Source organism: Podarcis erhardii (genome assembly GCF_964252035.2).
Source record: "Podarcis erhardii genome assembly, chromosome: Z".
NCBI lineage: Eukaryota > Metazoa > Chordata > Lepidosauria > Squamata > Lacertidae > Podarcis > Podarcis erhardii.
Window position 1 is genome coordinate 2,865,655 of NC_138504.1, and position 23,584 is coordinate 2,889,238.

General features: G+C 46.1%; 1 protein-coding gene and 1 long non-coding RNA gene across 8 annotated transcripts in view; one reads left to right on the forward strand and one right to left on the reverse strand.

Moving 5' to 3' along the window:
- SLC6A14 (solute carrier family 6 member 14) overlaps window positions 1-23,584 on the reverse strand; it is a 62,062-nt gene that overhangs the window by 15,605 nt on the left and 22,873 nt on the right. The window contains exons 1-6 of one of the 2 annotated variants that reach the window (XM_081846764.1): window positions 15,064-15,167; window positions 8,842-9,001; window positions 8,064-8,195; window positions 6,067-6,231; window positions 3,988-4,126; window positions 2,376-2,508 (exon numbers count right to left, since the gene is read on the reverse strand). In XM_081846764.1, coding sequence (XP_081702890.1) covers window positions 2,376-2,508; window positions 3,988-4,126; window positions 6,067-6,231; window positions 8,064-8,195; window positions 8,842-9,001; window positions 15,064-15,111 — 777 coding nt within the window. In that variant the 5' untranslated portion in view covers window positions 15,112-15,167. Of the gene's footprint in view, window positions 1-2,375; window positions 2,509-3,987; window positions 4,127-6,066; window positions 6,232-8,063; window positions 8,196-8,841; window positions 9,002-15,063; window positions 15,168-23,584 lie in introns of those variants that run through there. The other variant, XM_081846763.1, reaches the window with a different exon arrangement.
- The window catches only part of LOC309333405, a 61,161-nt gene continuing 52,872 nt past the window's right edge, over window positions 15,296-23,584 (forward strand). For all 6 annotated transcript variants that reach the window (XR_014152491.1, XR_014152492.1, XR_014152493.1 and 3 more), the window contains exons 1-2: window positions 15,296-15,433; window positions 18,359-18,570. This is a non-coding gene — a long non-coding RNA (uncharacterized lncRNA). The remainder of the gene's footprint in view (window positions 15,434-18,358; window positions 18,571-23,584) is intronic.

Consider the following 23,584-nt stretch of genomic DNA (forward strand, 5'->3'; position numbering starts at 1 on the left):
AGTGCTCTGATGGTGTTTCCTGCTTGGCAGGGGGTTGGACTCGATGGCCCTCGTGGTCTCTTCCAACTCTATGATTCTATGATTCTATGATTCTACGAAAACCAGTGCTTTTTTAAAAAAAAAGATGGTATGCACCAGTAGGCTGTACTGCCACCTCTCCCCCCGCCCCCATGCTACAAATTCATGTGACTCTTTTATCACCGCCAAGTGCCTGATTATTGTAAAAAGGTGGTGCCAGGGCAGAGGCGCTTTGGCACAATCCTTTTGTGATTTTCAGGCAAGTTCCTGGAAGGCACTTTGCTGTTCGTAAAAGGATTGCGCCAAAGCACTTCTAGGATGCAGGAGGCAAAGGTGCGAGGGGGGAGGGAGTGGGAGGGTGGGTGCGCAAGTGGGGGCCAGCATGGTGGGGGGGGGTGCGAACAGGCAAAAAGCAGCAGGGTGGGAGAGATGGGGGGGGCATGGTGCGTACTGGCACCATGTTCCCTAGAAATAAAGCACTGTGCATTACATACATACATACATACAGTTGTTAAATAACATGTGCAATGATTGCCTATAGAAAATATTTCTTGAAAATAATTATAATTGTAAAAGCTGCTCCTTCTATCTACATGCAAAGCAGCTGATCTGCATTTGTGACGGCCCCTCCCTCAATTCTGCTGGTACTGAAAAACTTCCTTCTGGGGAACAGCCTCCCTCTCCTCTGCTGCAATTGTGAGCAGTCGTGCAGGTTCTCTGGAATGCATGAGTGTGTGAGTGACTGAGTGCACGAGTGAGGACACTCCCATAGGTGATACCCCACAGGAGCCTCAGCTCTTGTCCTTGGGATCACCTCCAGATGAGCAACATAGATAAGAGCAACCCACAGCTTCCTGCCAAACTTGTCCTTCTATGCTGGCCCTGCAGAATTGCTTAGGAGAACCCAAATGCCGTGCCAAACTAGACTCCTCTGCCACGTTGGTAACTGCTAATTTTAGTGGAATCACCCTGCCGATGCTTCTCAGTGACTGGAGAAGGAAAGGGAGTCGGCCCCTGAGCTTAGCAGTGCTTAGAATAATCATTGCACTCTCAGGATGTCATCACTGAGCCAGCCAGGCTGGTTCTGCTCTCACAAACAGAAGCCCTCTCATTGCTTCACCATCACCACTTGCCAGAAACCATATGCAGATGGATAACCCTCTAAATCTCTCTCTCTTGCCACCCTGAATTTAAAACACCATGATACTGACTTAAACAGTTGTGGTTTCCCCTAAAGAATTCTGGGAGTTGTAGTCTGTTAAGGGTGCTGAGAACTGTTGCCCCCACCTTATTGTCCCCACAGAGCTACAGTTCCCAGAGTTCCCTGTGAAGAGGGATTGACTGTTAAACCACTCTGAAAATTGCCACCGCACCCTTAAACTACAGCTCCCAGGATTCTTTGAGGGAAGAAGCCAGGGAGGTTTAAAGTGCTTTAAATGCATGGTGTGAAGGCGAACTCTCTTCCAACTCAAGGGAGTTCTGAGCTATGTTGCACAACCTCTTCTCAAGGGGGATTTTTATTCTGTAGATAGGTATGAAACAAGCCTGAACATCCCACATTGGAACAAGGGGACAATTATGCCATTGCGGCTGACTGGAAAGAAATGGAGGCTCTCATAAGCTCATATATCTGTGAGCACAAGTCTAGGAAGTGGCTGCTGGTACTCTTGCTTTGGTGCCCAAAGGTGCTTGAACTATCCAAAGTTATTCTGGATTTTCTAGAGTGGGCCTGACCACTGCTGCATAGGAAGCTGCTGTAAACCAAGTCAGACAACTCGTCTGCCTAACTCAGTAACGTCTACATCTAGATAGCTCAGATGGTTAGAGCATGATGCTGATGATGCCAAGGTTGCAGGTCCGATCCCCATATGGGACAGTTGCATATTCCTGCATTGCAGGGGTTTCGACTAGATGGCCCTTAGGGTCCCTTCCAGCTCTACAATTCTATGGTTCTTTGATGGTCACAGCTCTCGAGGGTTTCAGGAAGGGTTCCCTCCCAGCCCTACCTGACATTGGGGATTGAACCTGGAACCTTCTGCATGCAAGGCAGGCCCTCTACCATGGACCTATGACCCTCCCCTTGAAAACAGTGCCTCGCTCTAAATAAAGGGCTGGACTTAGGAAACTGCTTTGTCCATCAACTTCGGTACAGTATACACTTGACAAGCAGTTGCTCTCCAGGGTTTGAGACAGGGAGTTCATCTGAGTGTTTTCCTTTCAATGTGTTTGCATCCCATTGGAGAACAGGCTTGATCAAAGAGAGGGAGAGCAGATCTGGTGGACTGATTATGTCCTTTCCTCACGCAAAGGAGGCTGGCACTGCAGCTGGTAGCCCAACGTGTCTGGGTTAAGCCTACCTTTCCCGAAGACTTGATTCCTTTAAACAAGGCCACTGCCACAATCAGCCAGGAAAGGAGAAGGCAGAGGGCGAGGTACCACACAACCTCCCCGGTCTCGTCTAAGCCACTTGAACGCTGAAGGACCTTGTTGCTGGGGGGAGACAAGGGAAGCATCAGCAAAGACATCACTTAGAACGGAGTGTTGTAGCCAGCTGTGCAAAATGAGGTGTTCTAAAGGAGGCATCTGTGTAGCCTCCAAAAGGGGCTCCTACATCCTGCAGACCCCAGTTTGGCTTAGGAACTTTTATTTCACCCAGGGATGGGAGAATGGCCTAAGAATATGTTACAGGCCAGACAAAGGGGTTTAGAAGCTATTTGGTTTTGATTCACCAAGATTTCCCCTGGCAACAAATACTAGCTTAATCTTGACTTGGTCATACACCACGTCTGCATGTCTGAACCAGATCTAGCTTGCCAGGGTTTCATCCTGGCCCTGGGCACTGATTTTTTTGCCTCTGGGTTTTGAGCTTGGAGAACTGATCTTGTGAAGTCCCACTACCAGCTTGCAAGGTTTCCCAAGCAATATTGGCAATGTCACATTTCTCAAAGCAAACCAGGATCCATGTCTCTCTTCTGGAGGCTGTACCATGTTGTTTCACTAACAACATAGCTTTTATTACTCATATTACTCATCGGGCAAATGTGCCGCAACCCATAATGATTAGTGCACAAAAGAAGCAGGGCAGGTGACACACCTGCAAATTAGTTGTGTTCAGGTGTCATTGCCACTCTCCAATGCCTGCCCCTTTCAGGTTGTATACACCTGAACAAAGGGGTCACCTAGGTAGATGCTTAATGATCAATGAGTTTTGGGTGGGAGACAAAACTGCCTAACATTTCAGGATCTTCTCTCCAGTGTTGTTAAACTGCTTCAGGATAGGTAGTGATTGGGGTTTTTTTTTGGGGGGGGGGTGTTGCAAAAAGGTGGATGATAGAGGTGGATGGACAAAGGTCAGCTTGGATATGGAAGAACCCTGTTGCTCATGTTTGTGGCCTTGGGCAAGTTTCTCAGTTCCCCATCTGCAAAATGGGGGTCAGCAGAGTCTTACCTCACAATGCCTTTGTTTTAAAGGTCATAGATAGTTGCCTATGGCTGTATGCAAACCAGACCTTTAAAGCACATTCTTCCCCACAAAGAAACCTGGGAATGGTAGATTACCCCTCACCAAACTAAGGTTCCCAGCACCGATAACAAACTACAGAACCCAGGATTCTTTTTGGGGTGGTGTGCTCTGAATGTGCTTTAAAAATCTGGTGTGCACTAGAGTTTGGCTAAGTGAGACCACTGGCCTATTTAGCTCAATGCTGTCTGTACCTTCTTTCTCCACTTGTTGCCCATCATCCCTGGCCATTGATGAGAGTCATGGTCTAAAACATCCAGACGGTACAAGGTTGGGCGAATGCTGGTCTACACTGACTAGGCATTTTTCCACCTGGGGATGCCAAGGATCAAACTTGAGTTCCTTCTGTGTGTAGCTGTTGAGTCACAGCCCCTCCACCCACTGAGGGCGACCCCAATGACACCTGCAGACCACATTTCAACTGGAAGAGCAACAGGCACAGGACTCACTTCCAGTATTGTTCGCTGGGAGCCTGGGTGTTCGCAAACACCTTGGTGCCATTGATGCAGGTGTGGTTGTTTTTCTCAACCCAAGAGTAATTCGCGTTGATAGTAGTCTCATTGTGTAATGTAATGTTGCAGTCTAACACTGAAAGACAAAAAAGTGTTGCTCAGCAGTTCTGCAGAAGGAAGGGGGTACAACAAGTATGTGAAGCAACAGCAGCAAAAACATTTTTAACCCCCAGTGTGATTTTGACCTCTGACCATTTCTTATGAGCAGAATGCCCATCGCAATGACACAAAGGGTGTGTGTCGGTACAGAACAAGCAAGGATGGGGACCTTGATGTTGATGGATGTTGTTGTGGTTGTTGGCATTGTCACATTTATTAATCACTTCCCAAACCACTGTCAGAGTGATTTATACATATGACACAAACAGTTAGAAACAGAAAAACAGCAAATACCTTTAGAGCAAAACTAAAACCGTAACCACTGAACACTTACGGTAAAGAGCCATTTTATCTAACTGGGAAAGCCTGTTGGAGCAAAACTGTCTCCAATGGTTTCTACAAGGTGCAGGTGATGGTCGTCTGTTGTATATCAACAAGAATGCTATTCCACAGACAGGGGCAACACACTAAAAGCCTTGCTCCAGGTTACTGCAAAGCAGGCTTTCTGAGATCTTTGGAACTTGCAGGAGAAACTTTTCTGCAGAGCACAGTGAATGTATAAGAGATAAAGCAGGTCTTCCAGGTAATTTGGTGCTGAGCAGTATAGGAACCTATACTCTCTGCTGTATTATGAATCCCCATCATCCCTGACCACTGGCCATGCTGGCTGCTAATACTGAGAGCTGGAGGCCAGGAACACCTGGAGGAACCAGGCCAGGGAAGATTGGCCTACAGAAAATGATGGGGGACCTGATAGCCACCAATTAACACCCCAATTGCATTGGTTCTTTTTATGTGGTGCTTTGTTAGTTTGCATCAGCACTTGCACACATAGGTTAAAAGACTGTAGAAAAGAGGCAATCTCAATCTGACTGCACATCCAGGTGTATTAAGAGTCTTGGTGTGGTGTTTTACCACTATGCATGGATGCCTATACCTATCAGTAGATCACCCTTAAAAATGAACTGAACATAGGAAGCCTCCTTAGACTGAGTCAGACCATAGGCCCATCTAACTCAGTATTGTCTACTCTGACTATCCAGGGCTTTGTACAGGATGTCTTTCCTGGCCCAGCCTGGAGATCCTGGGCTACTCTACTATTGCAATATAGAGCTTCCTTGCATTCCAATCATACATATGACCACATCAAGATTGCTCTTTTGCGGTGTTTTATCAGTCCACATTCCATACTGGTAACATGGAGGTTCAAATGAACAGAAGTTGTTGAGTGTGGAGGCAAACTCTGTATTTCCCCAGAGAAATAGATGCAGGCGGGGTGGGGGGGTGAGGAGAGGAGGTTGTAGTTAGAGTAGTAGCTGTTGGGGGGGGGGCCACCGGTGCTTAGCGGACCTCCCGTCTCCAGTTTTGCTGCAGCTTACCCAAAAGAAGGAGTGGTGAGGTCAGCATAGTACAAATGCATTGGTAGGAGTGCCAGATTGGTTCTGCCAGTATGTTTGCACTGTGCCAGCCTCATCCCTTTCCGCAGTGACGCAGTGGGCAGGAAACCAGGTAAGAGCCACTTGCCCCACCCTGCCAACCACTACAGACTTAGAGGACACCATTAGCAGTAGGGTCCCAGCTTGCTTTCTGCCCATGGTGACTTGGCCACAGATAACCAAACTTGCTTCTAACCGCATAGTGCCACCTATGCATGTCCACACGCTTCATTTGCAGAGTCCATCCCTGTTTTTTGGTCACACACTGATGTGTGATGGACTGCTGCAACATTGCTCTTATATACTGAGGCACCATTTGGGAGGGGTAAAGAAAAATGATGCACTAATCCAGACTCCAAATAAGCCATCATTCAGCAACAGCAAGAGACCACGGCATCAGTTTACTGTAAATAAGTTGCAACACGATCAAGGATTATTGAATGAGCTTGAAAGAACAGTCTTGCTGCTGTGGAAGTCTTACCTAGCCTCGTCTTGCTGCAATTTGCATTGGCCCACTCAGGATTGCAATCTGCCCAAGGGAGGACGCTTTGGAAGGAGGCAAACAAGTAGTAGAGGCTGTAGCCAATGATGACATTGTAATAGATGGTCACAAACGTTGAAATGATCACCATTGTGACTCCGACTCCTAAAGGGATAGAGAGGAGACATCGTGATAAGAGAAGGAAGAGCATTTCTAATGGCCATGATGTTCGTTCCCTCAAAATTATTTAACAGACTCACTGGATTGGAGAATAAGGCTTGTGGGGAGCCGTCCCTATCTCATCCCTCCAGTACCTGCCCAAACTGTCCTCCAAACTTTCTAGTTGAAAACGGCATTCCACATGGGTCAAAGCACTGAGCCTAAGGGAAGCATCCCTTTCCAGGGGCCACATACTAGATGCAAAAGTGGACAGAGCAACAAATGTTAATTTTACCTCTGTACAGTACCCTGGCTTCTACACCTATGCAAGAGGCATGATAAGAGTTTAAGGGCACAATTCCAACCAGGCAAAAGCAGTCAAGGAGGATACAAATCAGATGTGTTGTTGAGTTTATGAATGGTCCCCAGGGATCATGCCTCCTACCTCTTAACATTTTCCATCCAAGGGGTGGTGAATATCCCATATGCTATTATTGTAGCACAGTTTTGACCACCAAGCATGCAATTTTGCTTCCTCTGCTGCTTTCCCAATAAGCCACAAGCAAGACAAGGAAGATGCAAAAGACGGAGTGGATGGAAACTGATTGACTCAAGTTCTAGATCAAATTCTTTTGGGGGTAAATATTGTGGGATGTAATCCATGAGAGGCAGTCAAGTACAACATTCCTTGAAAAGCTAGAGAAGACGTGTGAGGGAGGGTTTGGTTCAGCCAGTTGAAACTTCCTGTTCCTCCTGGCTGGAGCATCCTTCTTTTTGCATGTGTTAGAAGGTGGGCGTGATGTAACCTGTCCAGGTATCAAAAGGACAAGTCACGCAGCACACCTCTCTCTTTTTCACTTCTTTCTTCATTTGACCAGCTTCTAGCTAGGACTGCTCTGCTAGCTCTCAGCTAGCAGAACACTGGGATTACTCCCCCATATGGGGTAGATCCACATGTACATATTTGTAACTAAGTTTGCCTTCAGGGATTCAACTCTGAACTGATGTAAGTAAACTTCTTTTATTGACTTCTTTATTCTTTGAAGAGGGATTCAAGGGAACTTATCAGGAACGTACAATTCAATTTGAGACAGACTGTGCATTTTTAACATACATTGTCTATGGGTCTCCCTCCACTGTTTGAGGCTGTGTGCCTCTGAATACCAGTTGCTGAGAATCACCATTGGGGAGACTGCTGCTGCACCCACATTGGGGCATCTGGCTGGCCACTGTGAGAACAGGATGTTTGTTGGGTTAGATGGGCCTTTGGCCTGATCCAGCATGGCTCTTCTTATATTCATATGTTCAAGGCTGTTGTGCTGATATATAAACCCCTGAACAACTTAGGTCTAGGGCACCTTAAGGACTGCCTGTGGTCCAATCCCTGAGATCACCCAGAGGAGTGCTGTTTGTTGCCCCTCACGTTGCAATGGCCCAAATGGCTTCATCCGTAAGTCAGGCGTTTAGTGTCACCAGCCCCATTCTGTGGGGCACTCTTCCAGCAGTGATCCAGCAAGCACCCTCACTTCTCAGGCATCTCTTGGAGGTGTTATCATGCTGGCAGGCCTATGCAGTTGCTTAAAACTCACACAAATTGTCTGTTCTGTGCTGCTTAAAAAAATGTTTGTATATTGCTCTGTACCACCCTGATATATTATGAGAGGGTGGTAGATTAAAATACATTCCAAAATAAAATAATGAGCACAAACCACCCTCGATTTTGCATTAGAGAGCTACAAACAGAAACCTTCCCAGGAAGTGTTGTGTATTTGTGTGAGTGTGTGGATGTTTCATGGCAGCCCAGTGGAAACCAATGTGGAAAGGGTAACAATGCCAACCTTGTAAAAGGGGTAGAATCCTCCAAACAGAAATGGGTCCCAAGCTGGCAAACTGCCCAAGCGAGCATTCCAGGAAGAACAAAGGCAGCCCAGCCAGAGCCAGCATGATGGTATAAGGTATCAAGAAGGCCCCTGCCAAGAAGACAACAAAAGGAAAGAATGTGAGCATTGGACCAGCCAACCTTCCAAGATGTGTGCATATACAAAGGCAACAAAATGTTACGCACCACAAACACACTGGGGAATAGGCAGATTAGCAGCCTGCTGATGGTGTGGGCACAGAGAATCATAATCGCTCCACCCCCACCCCGGAAAAAAGCACCCTTAAACAGGCATTTGGCATTTGGATGAATTCTGTTGTTAAAGTATTACCCCAACTTCTGCGTAAATCTAAACTGGGCTTCTAGAAATCTGGTGTTTGGGGCTCCCACTCCCAACACCCTTGCTGACTGGGACTGGCGGGCATTGCTCGAAGCACTGCACCTTTTATGCCAACCACACTTGGCACAATGTGAGTTATTTCTAGCCTGCAGCATTCATGCTGTTTGTGTCTCAAGGGCTGGATGAGGAGTGGGAAGAAATGCCTTTCATGGAAATTTCCTTGGCTGGTTGCCTAAAGGCACTTTCAACACACTCTAGGTGAGTAGGTAAGCAGCTGTTTGCCAGCATGCATTATAAGACAGGCAACTTCAACAAACGCTCCACTAAGGTGCTTCTCCACTTTCTCCTTCTAGGATGGCCTTGCCACTGACACAGGAAGCACAAACAGAAATCCTACCTCCTCCATCCTTATAGGTGAGGTATGGAAAGCGCCAGACATTCCCCAAGCCAACGGCATAGCCAACCATAGAGAGGAGGTAGTCTGATTTGCGCGACCAGTTTCCTCGTTCACTCTCTTCATCTTTTTCGGTAATTTTCTCAGTAGACAAAGTGAAATCCTTTAAGAAGGAAGAGAGAAAGTCATTCATGCATTTATATCAAAACCTTTGCATCCCACCATTCTGTCCATGAATGAACATTGGCGAGAGATGGAGAGAGAGAGGTGATACAAAAGAATGCATGCCAATTATTATATTAATTTATTATATTATTACACTGGTCAACAACAAATTTGTTGTCTGCGTTTTTTCAGTTGATTTAGGACAAATCTGATGCGCTGAATCCAAAAATCACATTGGTTTTGCTCAATCAGGTCAAGTTTTTGAGCTATGGCCACATGTCATTTTTTACGTTTTTGTTCACATGTACGCTTGTGTGGAGCATTTTAGAAGAAGTTGGTGGGGGTAAAATGCCATGTTGAATAATTGTTTTGATTGGAAATGATTATTTTAATGACAAGAAGTATTCAGGTCCGATAGTTCTGGGTGATTATGTCGAAAAGGGATCAGTTTAAAGTCATAAAACCTTGAAATCTTCCATAAATTGGTGCGGCAAAGCATAAAGTTGGGGGATCAAAACTAAGTTAATGGGGCAGCCGCCCCACGAAGTATCCTGATCTTCAATCAGCACGTCGTCCTGTAGCTCATTGTGATGAAATTCCAGTGCCTATCTTCGGAGAACTTCCTGACATTAGTGACGAAGATGCCTCCAGTGTTGAAGGACATGAAGAAGAAGAAGTGGTTCTTGAAGATGATGCTCCACATCCATTTTTCCAAAAGGAGTTGAATGATCTAGTCCGCGACCTCAGCTTGTCAAAGGACTCTGCCGAACTGTTGGCATCCAGATTGAAGGAAAAAAACCTCCTCTCTGACAGTGCTCGCATCAGCTTCTCGCGCAACAGGCATCAAGAGTACCTCCGTTTTTTCTCGGAAGAGAAGGACTTGGTGTACTGTGCAGATATTGCGCAGCTTCTGCTCAAAGACTGGAGTGCCACAGTACGAACCCAAAGATTGGAGACTGTTCATTGACAGCAGCAAGCGATCACTGAAATGTGTTCTGCTACATAACGGCAACCAGTTTGCCTCTATACCCCTGGCTCACTCGAGTACACTGAAGGAGAACTATGAAGCGGTGAAGTATGTGCTGGAGAAAATTGGTTATGATCAGCATAAGTGGTTTATTTATGTTGACCTGAAGATGGTGAACTTTTCGTTGGGACAACAGTCTGGCTTCACCAAGTACCCATGTTTTCTGTGCATGTGGGATAGTAGGGACTGTGCTCAGCATTACACGAAGAAGGACTGGCCTGTGCGGGAGGAATTGGTGCCTTGCAAAAAAAGGAACATCATCAACGACCCTCTGGTGGACAGAGACAGAATACTCTTCCCACGGCTGCACATCAAGCTCGGCTTAATCAAGCAGTTCACCAAGGCTCTGGACAAGGATGGTGACTGCTTCACTTACTTGTGCCAGGCTTTTCCAGGATTGACCATGGAGAAGTTGAAAGCAGGCATCTTTGACGGTCCTCAGATCCGTCAGCTCATCAGAGATCCAGAGTTCGGAAACTCAATGAACGAAGTGGAACTGGAAGCATGGAAGGCATTTGTTCTGGTAGTGAAGAACTTTCTAGGCAACAATAAGGCCAGAAACTACGCAGAACTTGTCAACAACATGCTGTCTGCTTTCAGAAACCTGGGCTGCAACATGAGCGTCAAGATGCACTACCTATTTTCACATATGGACCGGTTCCCTGAGAACCTGGTTTCAATGAGTGACGAGCAGGGGGAGAGATTCCATCAGGACATGAAAGAGATGGAGACCAGGTATCAGGGTCTCTGGGACGCAGTCATGATGGCTGACTACTGTTGGACTCTGAAGAGAGACTGCCCTGCCGCTGAGCATTCCTGGAGTTCCAAGAAACGGAAGTTCAAGCCCTGAAGTTTGAAAAATGGTGAAGCAACATGCAATTTATGTGTTTACCTTTATCAATTTACCTTTATCAATGCCCACCATTCAGTTTACAGTAAACCTGACCTGATGGAGAGAAACGGATGCCATTTCCTGATTCAGCAGTGCAAAAATACCCTAAATCAGTTGTAGAAATCTAGATAACATTCAAAAAGTAAAAAATTGTTGCCCAGTGTTATATACTCAGAGTAGACCCACTGAAATTAATGAACATGCCCATCTTAGGTCCATCCATTTCAATAAGTCTACTCTGAGTAAAACTTAGTTGGATGCAGCCCAATACTTAATATTTATTAATTTATATTAATTAGTTTACATTAATTTACATACATGACAAGGCCCAAGTAGACCCATTTTATTATATAACGACAGTTATAATGCTCACCAGCCATGGCGGCTATGTTCTGCCTCCATTACAAGAGGCATAATGCTTCTGAACACCAGTTTCTAGGAATCTCAGGGGAGAAAGTGCTCTTGCAGACCCTCCAAGTGCCCCTATTTCCCAGGGATGGTCCCAGATTGACAGAAGCCATCCCAATTTCTTATTTGATCCCAGAATGTCTTAAGACGTCCCTGTTTTCACCAGAGAAATGCTGGAAAGTATGGAGCTATGTGACCCCCTGAGCCAAGGAGATAAGTATACAGTGGTACCTCGGGTTACATATGCTTCAAGTTACATACGCTTCAGGTTACAGACTCTTCTAACCCAGAAATCATAGAATCATAGAATCATAGAGTTGGAAGAGACCACAAGGGCCATCGAGTCCAACCCCCTGCCAAGCAGGAAACACCATCAGAGCACTCCTGACATATGGTTGTCAAGCCTCTGCTTAAAGACCTCCAAAGAAGGAGACTCCACCACACTCCTTGGCAGCAAATTCCACTGTCAAACAGCTCTTACTGTCAGGAAGTTCTTCCTAATGTTTAGGTGGAATCTTCTTTCTTGTAGTTTGGATCCATTGCTCCATGTCCGCTTCTCTGGAGCAGCAGAAAACCACCTTTCTCCCTCCTCTATGTGACATCCTTTTATATATTTGAACATGGCTATCATATCACCCCTTAACCTTCTCTTCTCCAGGCTAAACATGCCCAGCTCCCTTAGCCATTTCTCATAAGGCATCGTTTCCAGGCCTTTGACCATTTTGGTTGCCCTCCTCTGGACACGTTCCAGTTTGTCAGTGTCCTTCTTGAACTGTGGTGCTGTACTACCTTGGGTTAAGAAGTTTGCTTCAGGATGAGAACAGAAATTGTGCAGCGGCATGAGGAGACCCCATTAGCTAAAGTGGTGCTTCTGGTTAAGAGCAGTTTCAGGTTAAGAACTGGCCTCCGGAACGAATTAAGTACTTAACCCGAGGTACCACTGTACAACCTTTAGAAGACCTCTAAAGGCAGCACTATATTGGAAAGTTTTTTTAATGTTTAATATTTGGTTATCTTTTAAATATGTTGGAAGCTGCCCAAAATGCGCAGCAAATAGCAAAACTATTATTATTATTATTATTATTAGATAGGACACCCCTATTTTCATTGGAGGGTTTGTTGTTGTGCTCATATCCTTCTTGGGGGCTACCCTTGGGGGCATCTGGTCGGCCCCTGTGAGAACAGGATGCTGGACTAGAAGGGCCATTGGCCTGATCCAGCAGGCTCTTCTTATGTGCCTATGTTCTTGGCAGTTTACAAAATAAAAAAGCCAAGTTACACCAACATTAAACTATAAACACCCATGATTGAAATACACAATAAAAGAAAGCCACTTATAACAATGCAGCAATTAAAGGCAGGAGACTCAGGAAAGGCACCTGAGCCAAGGACAAGGTTAATAATGCCCCCCATGGTGAAGCTCTCAAGGTTTACTAATCAAAGGCCAGAGATGGAAGAGATGAGCCTGCAGGTGCGCGCGCGCGGGGGGGCGGGGTTGCTCTTGCACTCATGAGCTGCTTCTGCTTCCCAGAGGCCGAAAGGGGAGCTGGGCCAGTGGGCCTTGGACCTGATCTAGCAGCCAGGTCCTTCCTGTATTTCTCCACCATCAGGGCAGAATCAACAGCAGCAACAGTGAAGCAGAAAAGCATTTCACATAATTTTTCTGTGGATATCCAGGTCAGAGCATGTCCTGGGCTGCAACTGAAATTACTGCTGTTGCTTTAAAATCAGCTGAGAAAAAGGCAGAGAATCTTTAGTTCTACATGCAGAGCATGGATTCCTCCAAGGCAGGAGTGCCATCTTGGCCCTGCGACTGTGGGTACCATGCAGCTTGCCTGGTCCTGGCGCTGAAATTTGTGGGTGCCCAGCCCATTCATGGGAATTTTGTAGGCGGTGCTCAGTCACCCAGGGTCCCAGGCACCTATGCCCCAAGGCATCTTAGGAGCTGTAGTTTGCCTGCAGCAGAGCAACAATTGCCACCACCCTTAACTACACTTCCCAGAATCCTTTTTTTTTGGGGGGGGGAGAGTTGTGTGTTTCAAATATGCTTTAATTATATGGCAAAGTCAAAATAAATTTGTCAGCCACCTTTAGATCTCATGGCAGTTTGCGGTATAAAAATACCAATGCTTCCCTCACATGCACCTGCCACTTTGGTTTTGATACTTTTTTAAACACACACACACACCCAGGATCAATCCTCATGGGCATGGCGGGGGGGGGCAGGGGGGTAGTTGCCCCCCAGATCAAGTAAAACAGCAGAAATACTTAACTAATTGAGCAGTCACCGCTCATCAAAATCCCTCACTATGCGCACGTTAACCCTTTTGCCTCTTGACCATTTCTGCTCCATCAGAGGTTCCCAAGGGGGGGAGCAACAAAGGTGAGCTCTTCTGTTCAACCTTGTGGAAGCCTTTGGGCTGCCAGAACCCTGCTGTAATTGCTAATCTTCAGTCATGCAAGCCTTTGCTCCCCCTTTCGCTTCTGACTCCGTTTCCCCTACCCCTGGTCTCACCCTGGGGTAGAATGCTATTCGTTCGTCCGTTCGTCTGTATCTATATCGATATACAGTACAGAGCGATAAGACTGTAATGAGAGCCTCGAACTACAGCAGTTCAGACACTTGTTCCCTTGTTCTGGATCTTGATAAGACGCAGTTAATCACTAAAACCAGGGGCGAAACCAGGCTTTATTTCACCCGGGTCAAAGACCCAGTTTGGCACCCCAAGCCCACGTGCAACCCCCCCCAAAAAAAACCCCCCACACAGGCAGGGCGCCTCAATGGCGCCCCTCTGGAGGAGTCACAAGGCAAAAAACCTGGCTAGCCCCGCCCCCCAGCTAAGGCACTGACTAAAACCATCTATTTATGCCAGTGACTTACCAAGCAGGACTTTTAAATTATTGTAGCAAAAGGCAGAGCAAGTGATGAAGGCACAAGCCCAAACCCTTTGCTGTAAGAATTGAGCATTTCTGATTTGTAAGCTATTGTTCGTCATATATCTGTGTCTATATATCCCAAAGTATCTATAGATCCAAAAGCAAATCAGGAGCAGATAAAAAAACTACCATAGTTAAACTAACCAGGGGTGCCAACTTGAATAAAATATGGAGCGGGAGCCCCGCCCTGCATAATCGATCACATTACACGGGGCACACACACCATTTGAATGGCAATGCCCATCAATGGGGGAGGCAGTCCTCTCAAATATTTTATGGGGGGGGGGGACTGAATCAAAGGCACCTTGGCCCCTCGGAGTTGGCTCCAATGAAACTACCCATCACTAACTCGCTCTAAATGTAGAATCCTTCATACTACAGGAAGCGGCCCCCTCCTTGCAACTTGAATGAGCGACCCATTGAACTGAGGGGGCTTTGATGCACAGGGGGTGCAAAGATGCATGGGCAACGGGGCACACAAAACTTCCCTCTTGCGCTCTGAAAAAGGCTACAGGCAAAGAGGAGGAGGAGAATAGGCAGAAGTTACCTGCCGCAAGGAGCTTACAATCTAAACCTCTACCACATATGATGGAGGAGCCCCTAGGAGCTTCCACGCACCCCGGCTTGCTGCCCCATGTTATTTAGTGGGGAGGCGGACCACAGTCGAGGCACCACAGTTTGTTTGCGGGGCATCCTGGTTATTCCGAGCAGCCTCCTCCCATCCCTCCTTGCGCGTCCGGCCGGACGCCGGTGACGCCTGTTCGGCTGCATCTTGCCCATCACTGTGCGGACTCACCTCCTTGTTACCGCACCGCAGGAAAGACGGCAAGCTGAGCCACCCCATTTCTGTCTGTGCTCGAAGCCCGGAGTCTTTCGCAGACTGCTACCTTCTGCCGTCCCGTCCAGGTAGCTTTTATGGGGCGAGGCGGGCCGGGCCCGCCCTAGCTGCTCTCCTCCTCCACCTCTCCGGGAGGGACCTTACAGGTGGAACCGGGAGAAGGGCAGGCCCCTCCCCTCCCCCACCCGGTCATGTCCCGTCTCGTTTGGGCACAGCACGTGGGGGGGAGGCCGCGGAGCAGCGTACCCGTCACCCGCCTCCACTTCTCCATTCAGGCAATTTGTCCCCCCGCCCCAAATCGGAGCCTACCCCGGTCTCAGGAGGACAGGTAGCCGTTCAAACGTTCCTCTGTCGCTTCCCTTTTCTTCAATGGATTCACGTCTAAGTTCACTTCCCCTCGTCTCTGCCGCTCAGGCGTCCCATACTTCTCCCCCCCCTTCCACCCTTTGCTCATCTGCGGACCAGCCGCCCTTCCCGCTTGCCCCCTCTCTAGCAAGGCTTCCCTTACCCGCTTCAAAATTTTAAAATGGATTTTTCACAAGGCGGGAGCTTCCTTACACTAGCCTGGTCCACACGGGACGTTGAACACGAGTCCAAGCTGCCTCGGTTATTTATTTACTTCTTACATTTATGTCCCACATATTGGTCCCCAAGGAGATCAAGGTGGCCCGCATGCTTCTCCCCATTCTCATTTAAGCCCAGCAACAACCCAGTGAGGTAGGTTAGACTGAGAGGCAGGGACTGGCCCCCGGGGTCACCCATCAGGAGCTTCACTGCTGAGCAGGCTTCAAACCTGGTCTTTCCCGTGTCCTAGTCCCAGAGACTCTAACCCAGAACAGCCCAACTTTTCAAACCAAGTGGGCCGAAAAAGTACTTTGACACAGAACCCGTAGGTTGGAGACTGCCCTGTTGCGCGGGGGTGGGGGTGAAGGCAGCCAAAATTTGACACCCCCCCCCCAGTGTGCTGCCTTGTAACACCATACAATCAACTTATAATCTACTCCTGTATAAGATAAGTGTGCACACTAATGTACATAGATGGTACCCTTGCTGAATAGCGCACATTAAGAACCATAGGCATGTGCAGCTCAGTTGGTTTGTGTACACAGATTGTGCACTCATCTAGATCTGATGGTTGGTCCATCGTGCCCATTATCCTTACTGGCAGAGGCTTTCTCCCTCTCTCTCTGCCTGGAGATGCCTTTGGGGGTTGAACCTGAGACCTTCTGCATTCAAGGCAGATGCTCTGCCACGGAGCTACAGCTCTTCTTCTAAGAACAAAACAAGGTACTAGTCCTCATAGTTTTGTATTAAGGGTGGATTTGATAAGAACATAGAAAACTGCCTGGTACAGAATGAGATCATTTTGGGTACAACCAGCTCAGTATTGCCTGCACTGACTGGCAGTGGCTCTCCATGGTTTCAGGCGGGCGACATTTTCATCCCAACCTGCAGAGGCCATCAGATGGAACCTGGGCTCCACCTGCAAAGTGGGTGCTCTGCCACTGAGTCAGAGCCCTGCCGAAGGCAAGAGCAGGGGGCATAGAGCTTCTCCATTTAGAAGGCCAGAAAGATAAAATCTGTGCCTGATTCCAGGAAGGAAAAGTAGGCAGCAAGATGCTAAAGAACCATCTGTCCACTGAGCTTTCTTTTCAATCCATCATCAGTTGCCTCTTTAGGACTGTTTTGGCATCTATTCCTCCATCTATTCCTCCCTTTCAGTCCAATTATCCACCATTCCATTCATTTTTGCCTGGCTCTTTATCACGGACTGCTGTGTGTGTCTGAGAATTGTGGGGGAGGGAGAGGGGGAGGGAGAGAAATGTCTCTGCTAACTTTTCAGAATCACAGTCTCTCTCACTTTCTCCCCTCTCAACCTCTATCCGCACATTTCATTTTATTTGGAGCAATAACATTCATACATTTTGCAAAGTACGCTTTTCAGCTCCATCTTAGGAGCCAACTCCTAGGGGCCCTGGGGGCTTTGGCCCCCAAGATAAAATATTTGAGGGGGCCAGGCTCCTGCAAAATTGATGGGCATTGCCATTCAAATGGTCTTGTGTGTGCTGTGTCATGTGATTGATTATTTTGGTTTCTACCCCCATAATATTTTATTCAAGTTGGCACTCCTGAAGGGAGGCACACAAGGTCTGTGTTTCCTTGCTTTTAGAGTCGACTCCCACAGTATAGCTTTGCACTCTTGAACAGTGCAAAGCAGGACAGCATTTGCATCTGAGGGACAAGCAAAGCTAAGCTAGGAAAAAAATGAGATTACATTGCTTGGATAAGATGTTTGCACTCTAGGGAGCAAGTAGTGGACAGGAGGACAAAAGAGTTTTAGCTCCCCCATCCACAGCCAAATCCAGCTGAACAGAGCCTCTCCTACGGAAGGGCTTTAAGAAGACCAGAAACAGTTGGAAGGGGAGGAGTTTGGCGGCAGGGATTCTTCTAATTTTATTGCTTCTTTTTGCATGGCTTTTTTATGTATTTCGGTATTTTATGTATTGCAATTCTGCTGCTATTTTTGTTGATTATAATTTAAGTAATGGTTTATTGTAATTGTTGAGAGCAAATTTCCAATCGTTATTTCTTGATACTTGAGTGTTGATTTTGTTGTGTACTATAATAATAATCATAATTATTTGTGCCCCGCCTCTCTGACTGGGTTGTCCCAGCCACTACATTCTAATGGATTACTGAATACTACATTATTTGATATGTTGTTTATTTTAAGTCATATTTTTGGTATGACTTGTATTGGATTAGATGGTTGTAAGATGTGTGATATTTGTTGTATATTTCCTTGTTTCTTCTGTCTGTAAACTGCCTTGTTGTGTAGCAATACAGAAAAGCAGTATGCAAATTATAAGTGAAATGAAATGAAAATGAAATCATAGAATCATAGAATCATAGAAGCATAGAGTTGGAAGAGACCACAAGGGCGGTTGTTAGAGTAGGACCCGGGAGACCAGGGTTCAAAGGTGCCTCTCATCCTAGCCTCCCTCACAGGGTTGTTGTGAGGATAAAATGCAGAGAGGGAGAACCATGCATTCCACCTTGAGCTCCTTGGAGGAAAGGCAATATAGAAACAGGATAAATAAAATAAATATTGGGAATGTGAGAGGTTTTGCCATGGTTTGAAGAACACATAAATCCGGTGGGGGGGGGAGGGGTTTAAGTAGAAAGGGTAAGGCAAGTGAAGGATAGCTGCCAGTTCAACATTTCTTCACACTTCTTCTTTCATTCTTTGCAGATCCAGAACTTTGCTTCACAGTCAGCTGAGAGAAAGGGTGACTTCAAAGAGGAAAATCCAGAATTGCCCCATCACTTTTCCTGCACCCACACAGTTGCTGTGCAATGCAGAATTTCATTCACTCTGAACTAACAACTCTCCAAGGTGTCTTGCAATGTATCTGGAAAAACCTAAGTCACCATCACAACAGCAGCTGGAGCAATAAAACCATGGTAGGTAGGTTGACTCATAAGGAGGTAGAAACCAAAAACTGAAGACCATTAGAGCAACCAGAATGGCACAAAAAGAGTGTGCAAGCTTTTGAGTTACCAGGAAAAGTGGGTAAACAAAGCAACCGGGATCTTTTGTGGGCAGGAGTGAGGGGTGGAGATGAAGCTGTGAGTTTGCAACAGGGAAGAGAGACTTACGATGGAATGTGGGAGGAGATAGCAGACATTAGAATAAGGTCACCTGCGTGTGGTGAGGTTTAAGGGTGCACAAAGGGCTGCTGAGAAATAAGAAGGAAAAAGGGAGGGGTCATAGGTCAGCAGCAGAGCACCTGCTTTGCATGCAGAAGAATATGCCAGGTTCAGTCTCCAATGGCATCTCCCCATAGGGCTGGGAGAGATCCCTGCCTGAAACCCTGGAGAGCTGCTGCCAGTCAGTGTACGATACTACTAATGGACAGCTTCCTGTGTTCCTAACGTACAGTGACCGATTCCCCATCTGTGGGAATTCAAAAGAAGAAAATTACCTTGATCCATTGCCACCCTTAGGAACAACACAGGTGTCTTGGAACAGGTGGGAAACAGGAGTGAAGAGGAACAAGGCAGTAGTTATGTCAAGCAGGTGCCTGAGATTGCTTTATTCCTCTTACCTCCTGCTCCACTTTCCCTTGTGTTGTGTTGTGTTGTGTTTGCTTAGATTATTAGCCTGTGGAGAAGGGACTGTCTTGTTTTGTATGTAAGCTCGTTTGGGAACCATCCCCTGCCCAATGGTATAAAATCCTTTTTCCAGTTTAGAATTTTGCATCCAAATTGCTTAATTTTTAAAAAATAATAATTCTAAAGTCGCACAAAAAGTTAGAATCTAGAATCCATTTTGGGGCACTATCTTTATTAGGCCACCAAAATGTCACAAAGGATAGGTCCGGATATTATTAGTATTGTTGAGATCTGGAAATGGCCTATGTCTCCAGATTTAAGGACTTAATAAGAGCATTGCTAGATCAGCAAACGTTAAGCACGTTGGTGTTCATCATCATCTTCACAGTCATCATTTTATTATTTATATCCCACTCATCTCACTTGGTTGCCCCAGCCACTCTGGGAGGCTTCTAACAGATATTAAAACATCATACATTAAGAGATTCCCTATACAGATCAGACCAAAATACTGCTTTCCTGCACTTGCAGTATCCTTTTCAGACTGTGGTGACCAGAAATATATACTCTATTCCAAATGTGGCAGCACCATAGATAGGCATTGCAGTACCGACAGTTTCAACACACAGTACACAAATGTCCCCATTTAGAAGTCAAGAAGAAATCTTTTGATTGCCTCAATAGCTATCAGGAACGCCAAGTTGGGTCTCGGCTTATAGGTGCCCAGCATATGTGACATGACATCATGATGTGACATCGTGATGTGATGTCATGATATCACACACCCCGTGACCTCAGAACCTGACTTCCAGTGCCACCGGAAGTCAGGTTCCAAGGTCTGACAAGGCCTTTGATAGCATCTCCAAGGTCTTGCAAGATGCTTTGTGAGGCCCCCAGGACTCCCTATAGTTGGTGCCCCTGATACCTATGTTCTTCCACTGTAGAAAGAAGCATGCCTCTAAATATCAGTAGCTGAGGTCAAAGATGTGAGGTGAGGATAAATTCAATCCAGTTCAGATTTTAAGACATCCTTCAGAATTTGCAGCTCTCCAAATTTTGCACCGTGGTTTTCCAACCTACCAAATGACTACAAGAATCCAAATATTTGGGGAAGTTGTGCATAAAAACAAATATATTAATGAAAACAGCATACAAAAAATGTAATATATTAAAGAGAAATTGCCCGCATGCATGTGTGAATGAGTCAAAACTGCATACAAAGATGTGTTTCTTAGGAGAAATTTGCACTAAAATGCTGAAGAATTTTCATGAGGGTTTTTTTGAAGGAAAAAAAGGAAAAATCAGAGATTGCTGCAGCAACCAGCAACATGGAAAACTGAATTTAAGATTAGAAAAATGAGAAAACAGAGAGAACCAAAGCTGACAGAACCTTCTCCCACTAGCTGGGAATTGCAGGTGTTCGGGTGCTGATGTGCTCATATCTTGCTTCCAGGCTTCCCATTGGAGTACCTGGTTGGCCACTATGACAAGGGGATGCTAGACTTGATGGGTTACTGGCCAGATCCAACTGTCAAGCCCTTCTTGTGTTTTTATGCTTTCTGGTTCAGCTACATTTGTGCCTAACTGGCCAGTATACCTTGAAAAATGATAATGTGGGGCTGGGAGAGGGGGCAGAAATTAGCAAAAAACACCAGGGCCATTGAAAAGGTTGTTTCCTTCTCAATGGCCTTTGGAATCTCTTCCATTTATGAATGCATTAACCAGGGTGAAGGGTTGCTTATTAGTCTTCTCTAGGGAATATCCCCAAATGGCCAAGCAGTTTCCCCCCTTCAAATGGCCAGTTTGGAATACATTGGCACGGTTTGGGATTCTGCGCCCGTGTCCTACAAGGTTTCTATATGCCACAAAGCCAGATGGGCATGCCTGTTTCCAAAGGGGACGATGAGAGTGCCTGGGATAGGATGGCCTCCTGCGCAGTGCACTGCAGAACACAGAATAAATGTCTGCAAAATGCTTGCTCTGCTGAGTGACCGGGAGAAAGGGACCTTCCTTCAAAACAAACTCGGAGCAGGAACAGCATTCCTGTTGAGATTTAACAGGTACCTGCTACCTGCACTTCCCAGGTACAATTGGAATACTTTTTTTTTGTTCCAATGGGCTTTCTCAGATGGATAAATGGCTTTTAGTATTTTGTATGGTTTTAGTTCTGTTCTACATGTATTCGGTTGGGGATTTGCTGTGTTTTTAATAGTTTATATTGTACATTGCCTTGAGACAATTGCATAGAAGATTAATGAATAAATGCTAATGATATTAATTATCCCCACCATCTGTCCCCTGAATGGCTGATAGAGGCCACTCAACACACCCTCATTCAATGCATTCCACTCACCATTCAGGAACATTTATCTATGTTCATCTGGCGATCCAGAATCTCAACCCTTTCTAATGTATTTCCATGGCCATTTGGAAGGGCCATGGAAATACATTAGAAAGGGTTGAGATTCTTTTTGTTCTGGCCATTTGAAGACGGTCCCTAAGAATCACCAAGGACACTGGGCCAATCACCACCCTGATGGTGGGAAGCATGTAGCAGTTGGGGCCTGGCATTCCTTTGGCTATTCAGAAGGAACCAATGTATTCCATTTGCTACTGCCTGTTATTGGCTTGAATATCTCCCCAAGGGAAAAGCAAAGGCATTTGGAGCTTTGGAGAAGGGTGGGTGGGTTATAAAAAAACCATGCATGGTGCAGAGAAAGCAGGCAGGGATCATTTTTCACCACCTGCCTCTTATGCCACTAGAACTCAGGGGCCACCCAATGAAACCAGCCTGCAAGAGGCAGAGAGCAAAGCGATAGGGGGCACAGTTAGCTAGTGGAATTTGTAGGTGCTCAAAAGTGGTTTAAAGAGGGCTTGAAGGAGGGGATCATTATTCTGTTGTGGTTGTTACAACCTTAGGTCTGATCCAGCAGGACTCTCCAAATTTTCTTACTAAATTGCCTCCTTTCAAAAGCACAAGAAAAAGAAAACCTTCTGCAGAAAGCACCTTGATTCATGACAATTTTGGGCTTTGAATGCTTTTGGGGGAGCACTCAAGGCACCATGCCACACCTGGTTTGGGGCTAATCTAGACGCTGTATTAGCCATATATGTATATAACTCGCCCCCTTTTTTAGGTGATCTCCAACACATTTTTGGAATGATGCAGCCTTGGCTGGGGCTAATGGGAGCTGTAGTCCAAAACATACAAAGGGCACTAAGGCTTGCAAGGGCTGCTATAATACAGTTTTCAAGTCCATTTATTGTAAAATGAGAACTAATGGAAATTAAAGTTGCAAGCCTCGTGACCATCAAGGGCTAAAACTAATAACCTTTGCAGCATAAATCTGCCAGAATAAATTTTAAGAGACAGATTAAATTGGTATACAACTGTATAACAAAATATATTTACATTTACATAAGGGAACCCTGCTGGGCCAGACCAAAGCCCAAACTAGGTCAGAATCCAGTTTCTTGCAAGTTGATGCATCTGGAAGAGACCATACATCAGTAGCAGAGCATCTGTCTTGCACGTTAAGGCCCCAGGTGTGACCCCTGGTTGGGAATGTCCCCTGCCTGAAACCCTGGAAAGCTGATTCCAGTCAATGTAGACAAGTACGGAGTGTGATGGATCATTGGTTGACTCAGCACATGCAATTTCCTTTGTTCCAATGGGATGCCCACAAGAGGGACTTAAGAGGACAACGAGCCCTCACTGTCATATGTCCACACTGTTTGGTAAGCAGATGTAGACTGCTTCTGAAAACAGAGGTTCCATCATAACTCCTAGCTGCTCATTCATCTATCCAAAATTAAACGTAGCAATGGTTTTTCATTGTCAAACAAACAACAACAACAACATCATAAGCAGAACAGAAAGCAGCAAATGTCCGGGGGGAGGATGCAATTAAGGCTGGGTTTTAACTAGGCACCAAAAGCTACACAGCAAAGTAGCCAAGGCAGGCATGGCTTGGGAGATAGGGTTGTAATCACAATAAAAGACCTGCTTCTTGAGTCACCCACTCAGCTTCCCACAGGTGTTTGAGATTCATGCCCTCCTGCCCAGAAGTGCAAAAGGCTATCATTTGCCCATAATAACAAAAGTGTTTTCTGAAGACTAGACCTAAAAAGAAACCAATTTGCTCCAAGCTATCATTATTACAGTGGTACCTCGGGTTACATACGCTTCAGGTTACATACGCTTCAGGTTACAGACTCCGCTAACCCAGAAATAGTACCTCGGGTTAAGAACTTTGCTTCAGGATGAGAACAGAAATCGCGCAGCAGAGGCACGGCGGCAGCAGGAGTCCCCATTAGCTAAAGTGGTTCCTCAGGTTAAGAACAGTTTCAGGTTAAGAACGGA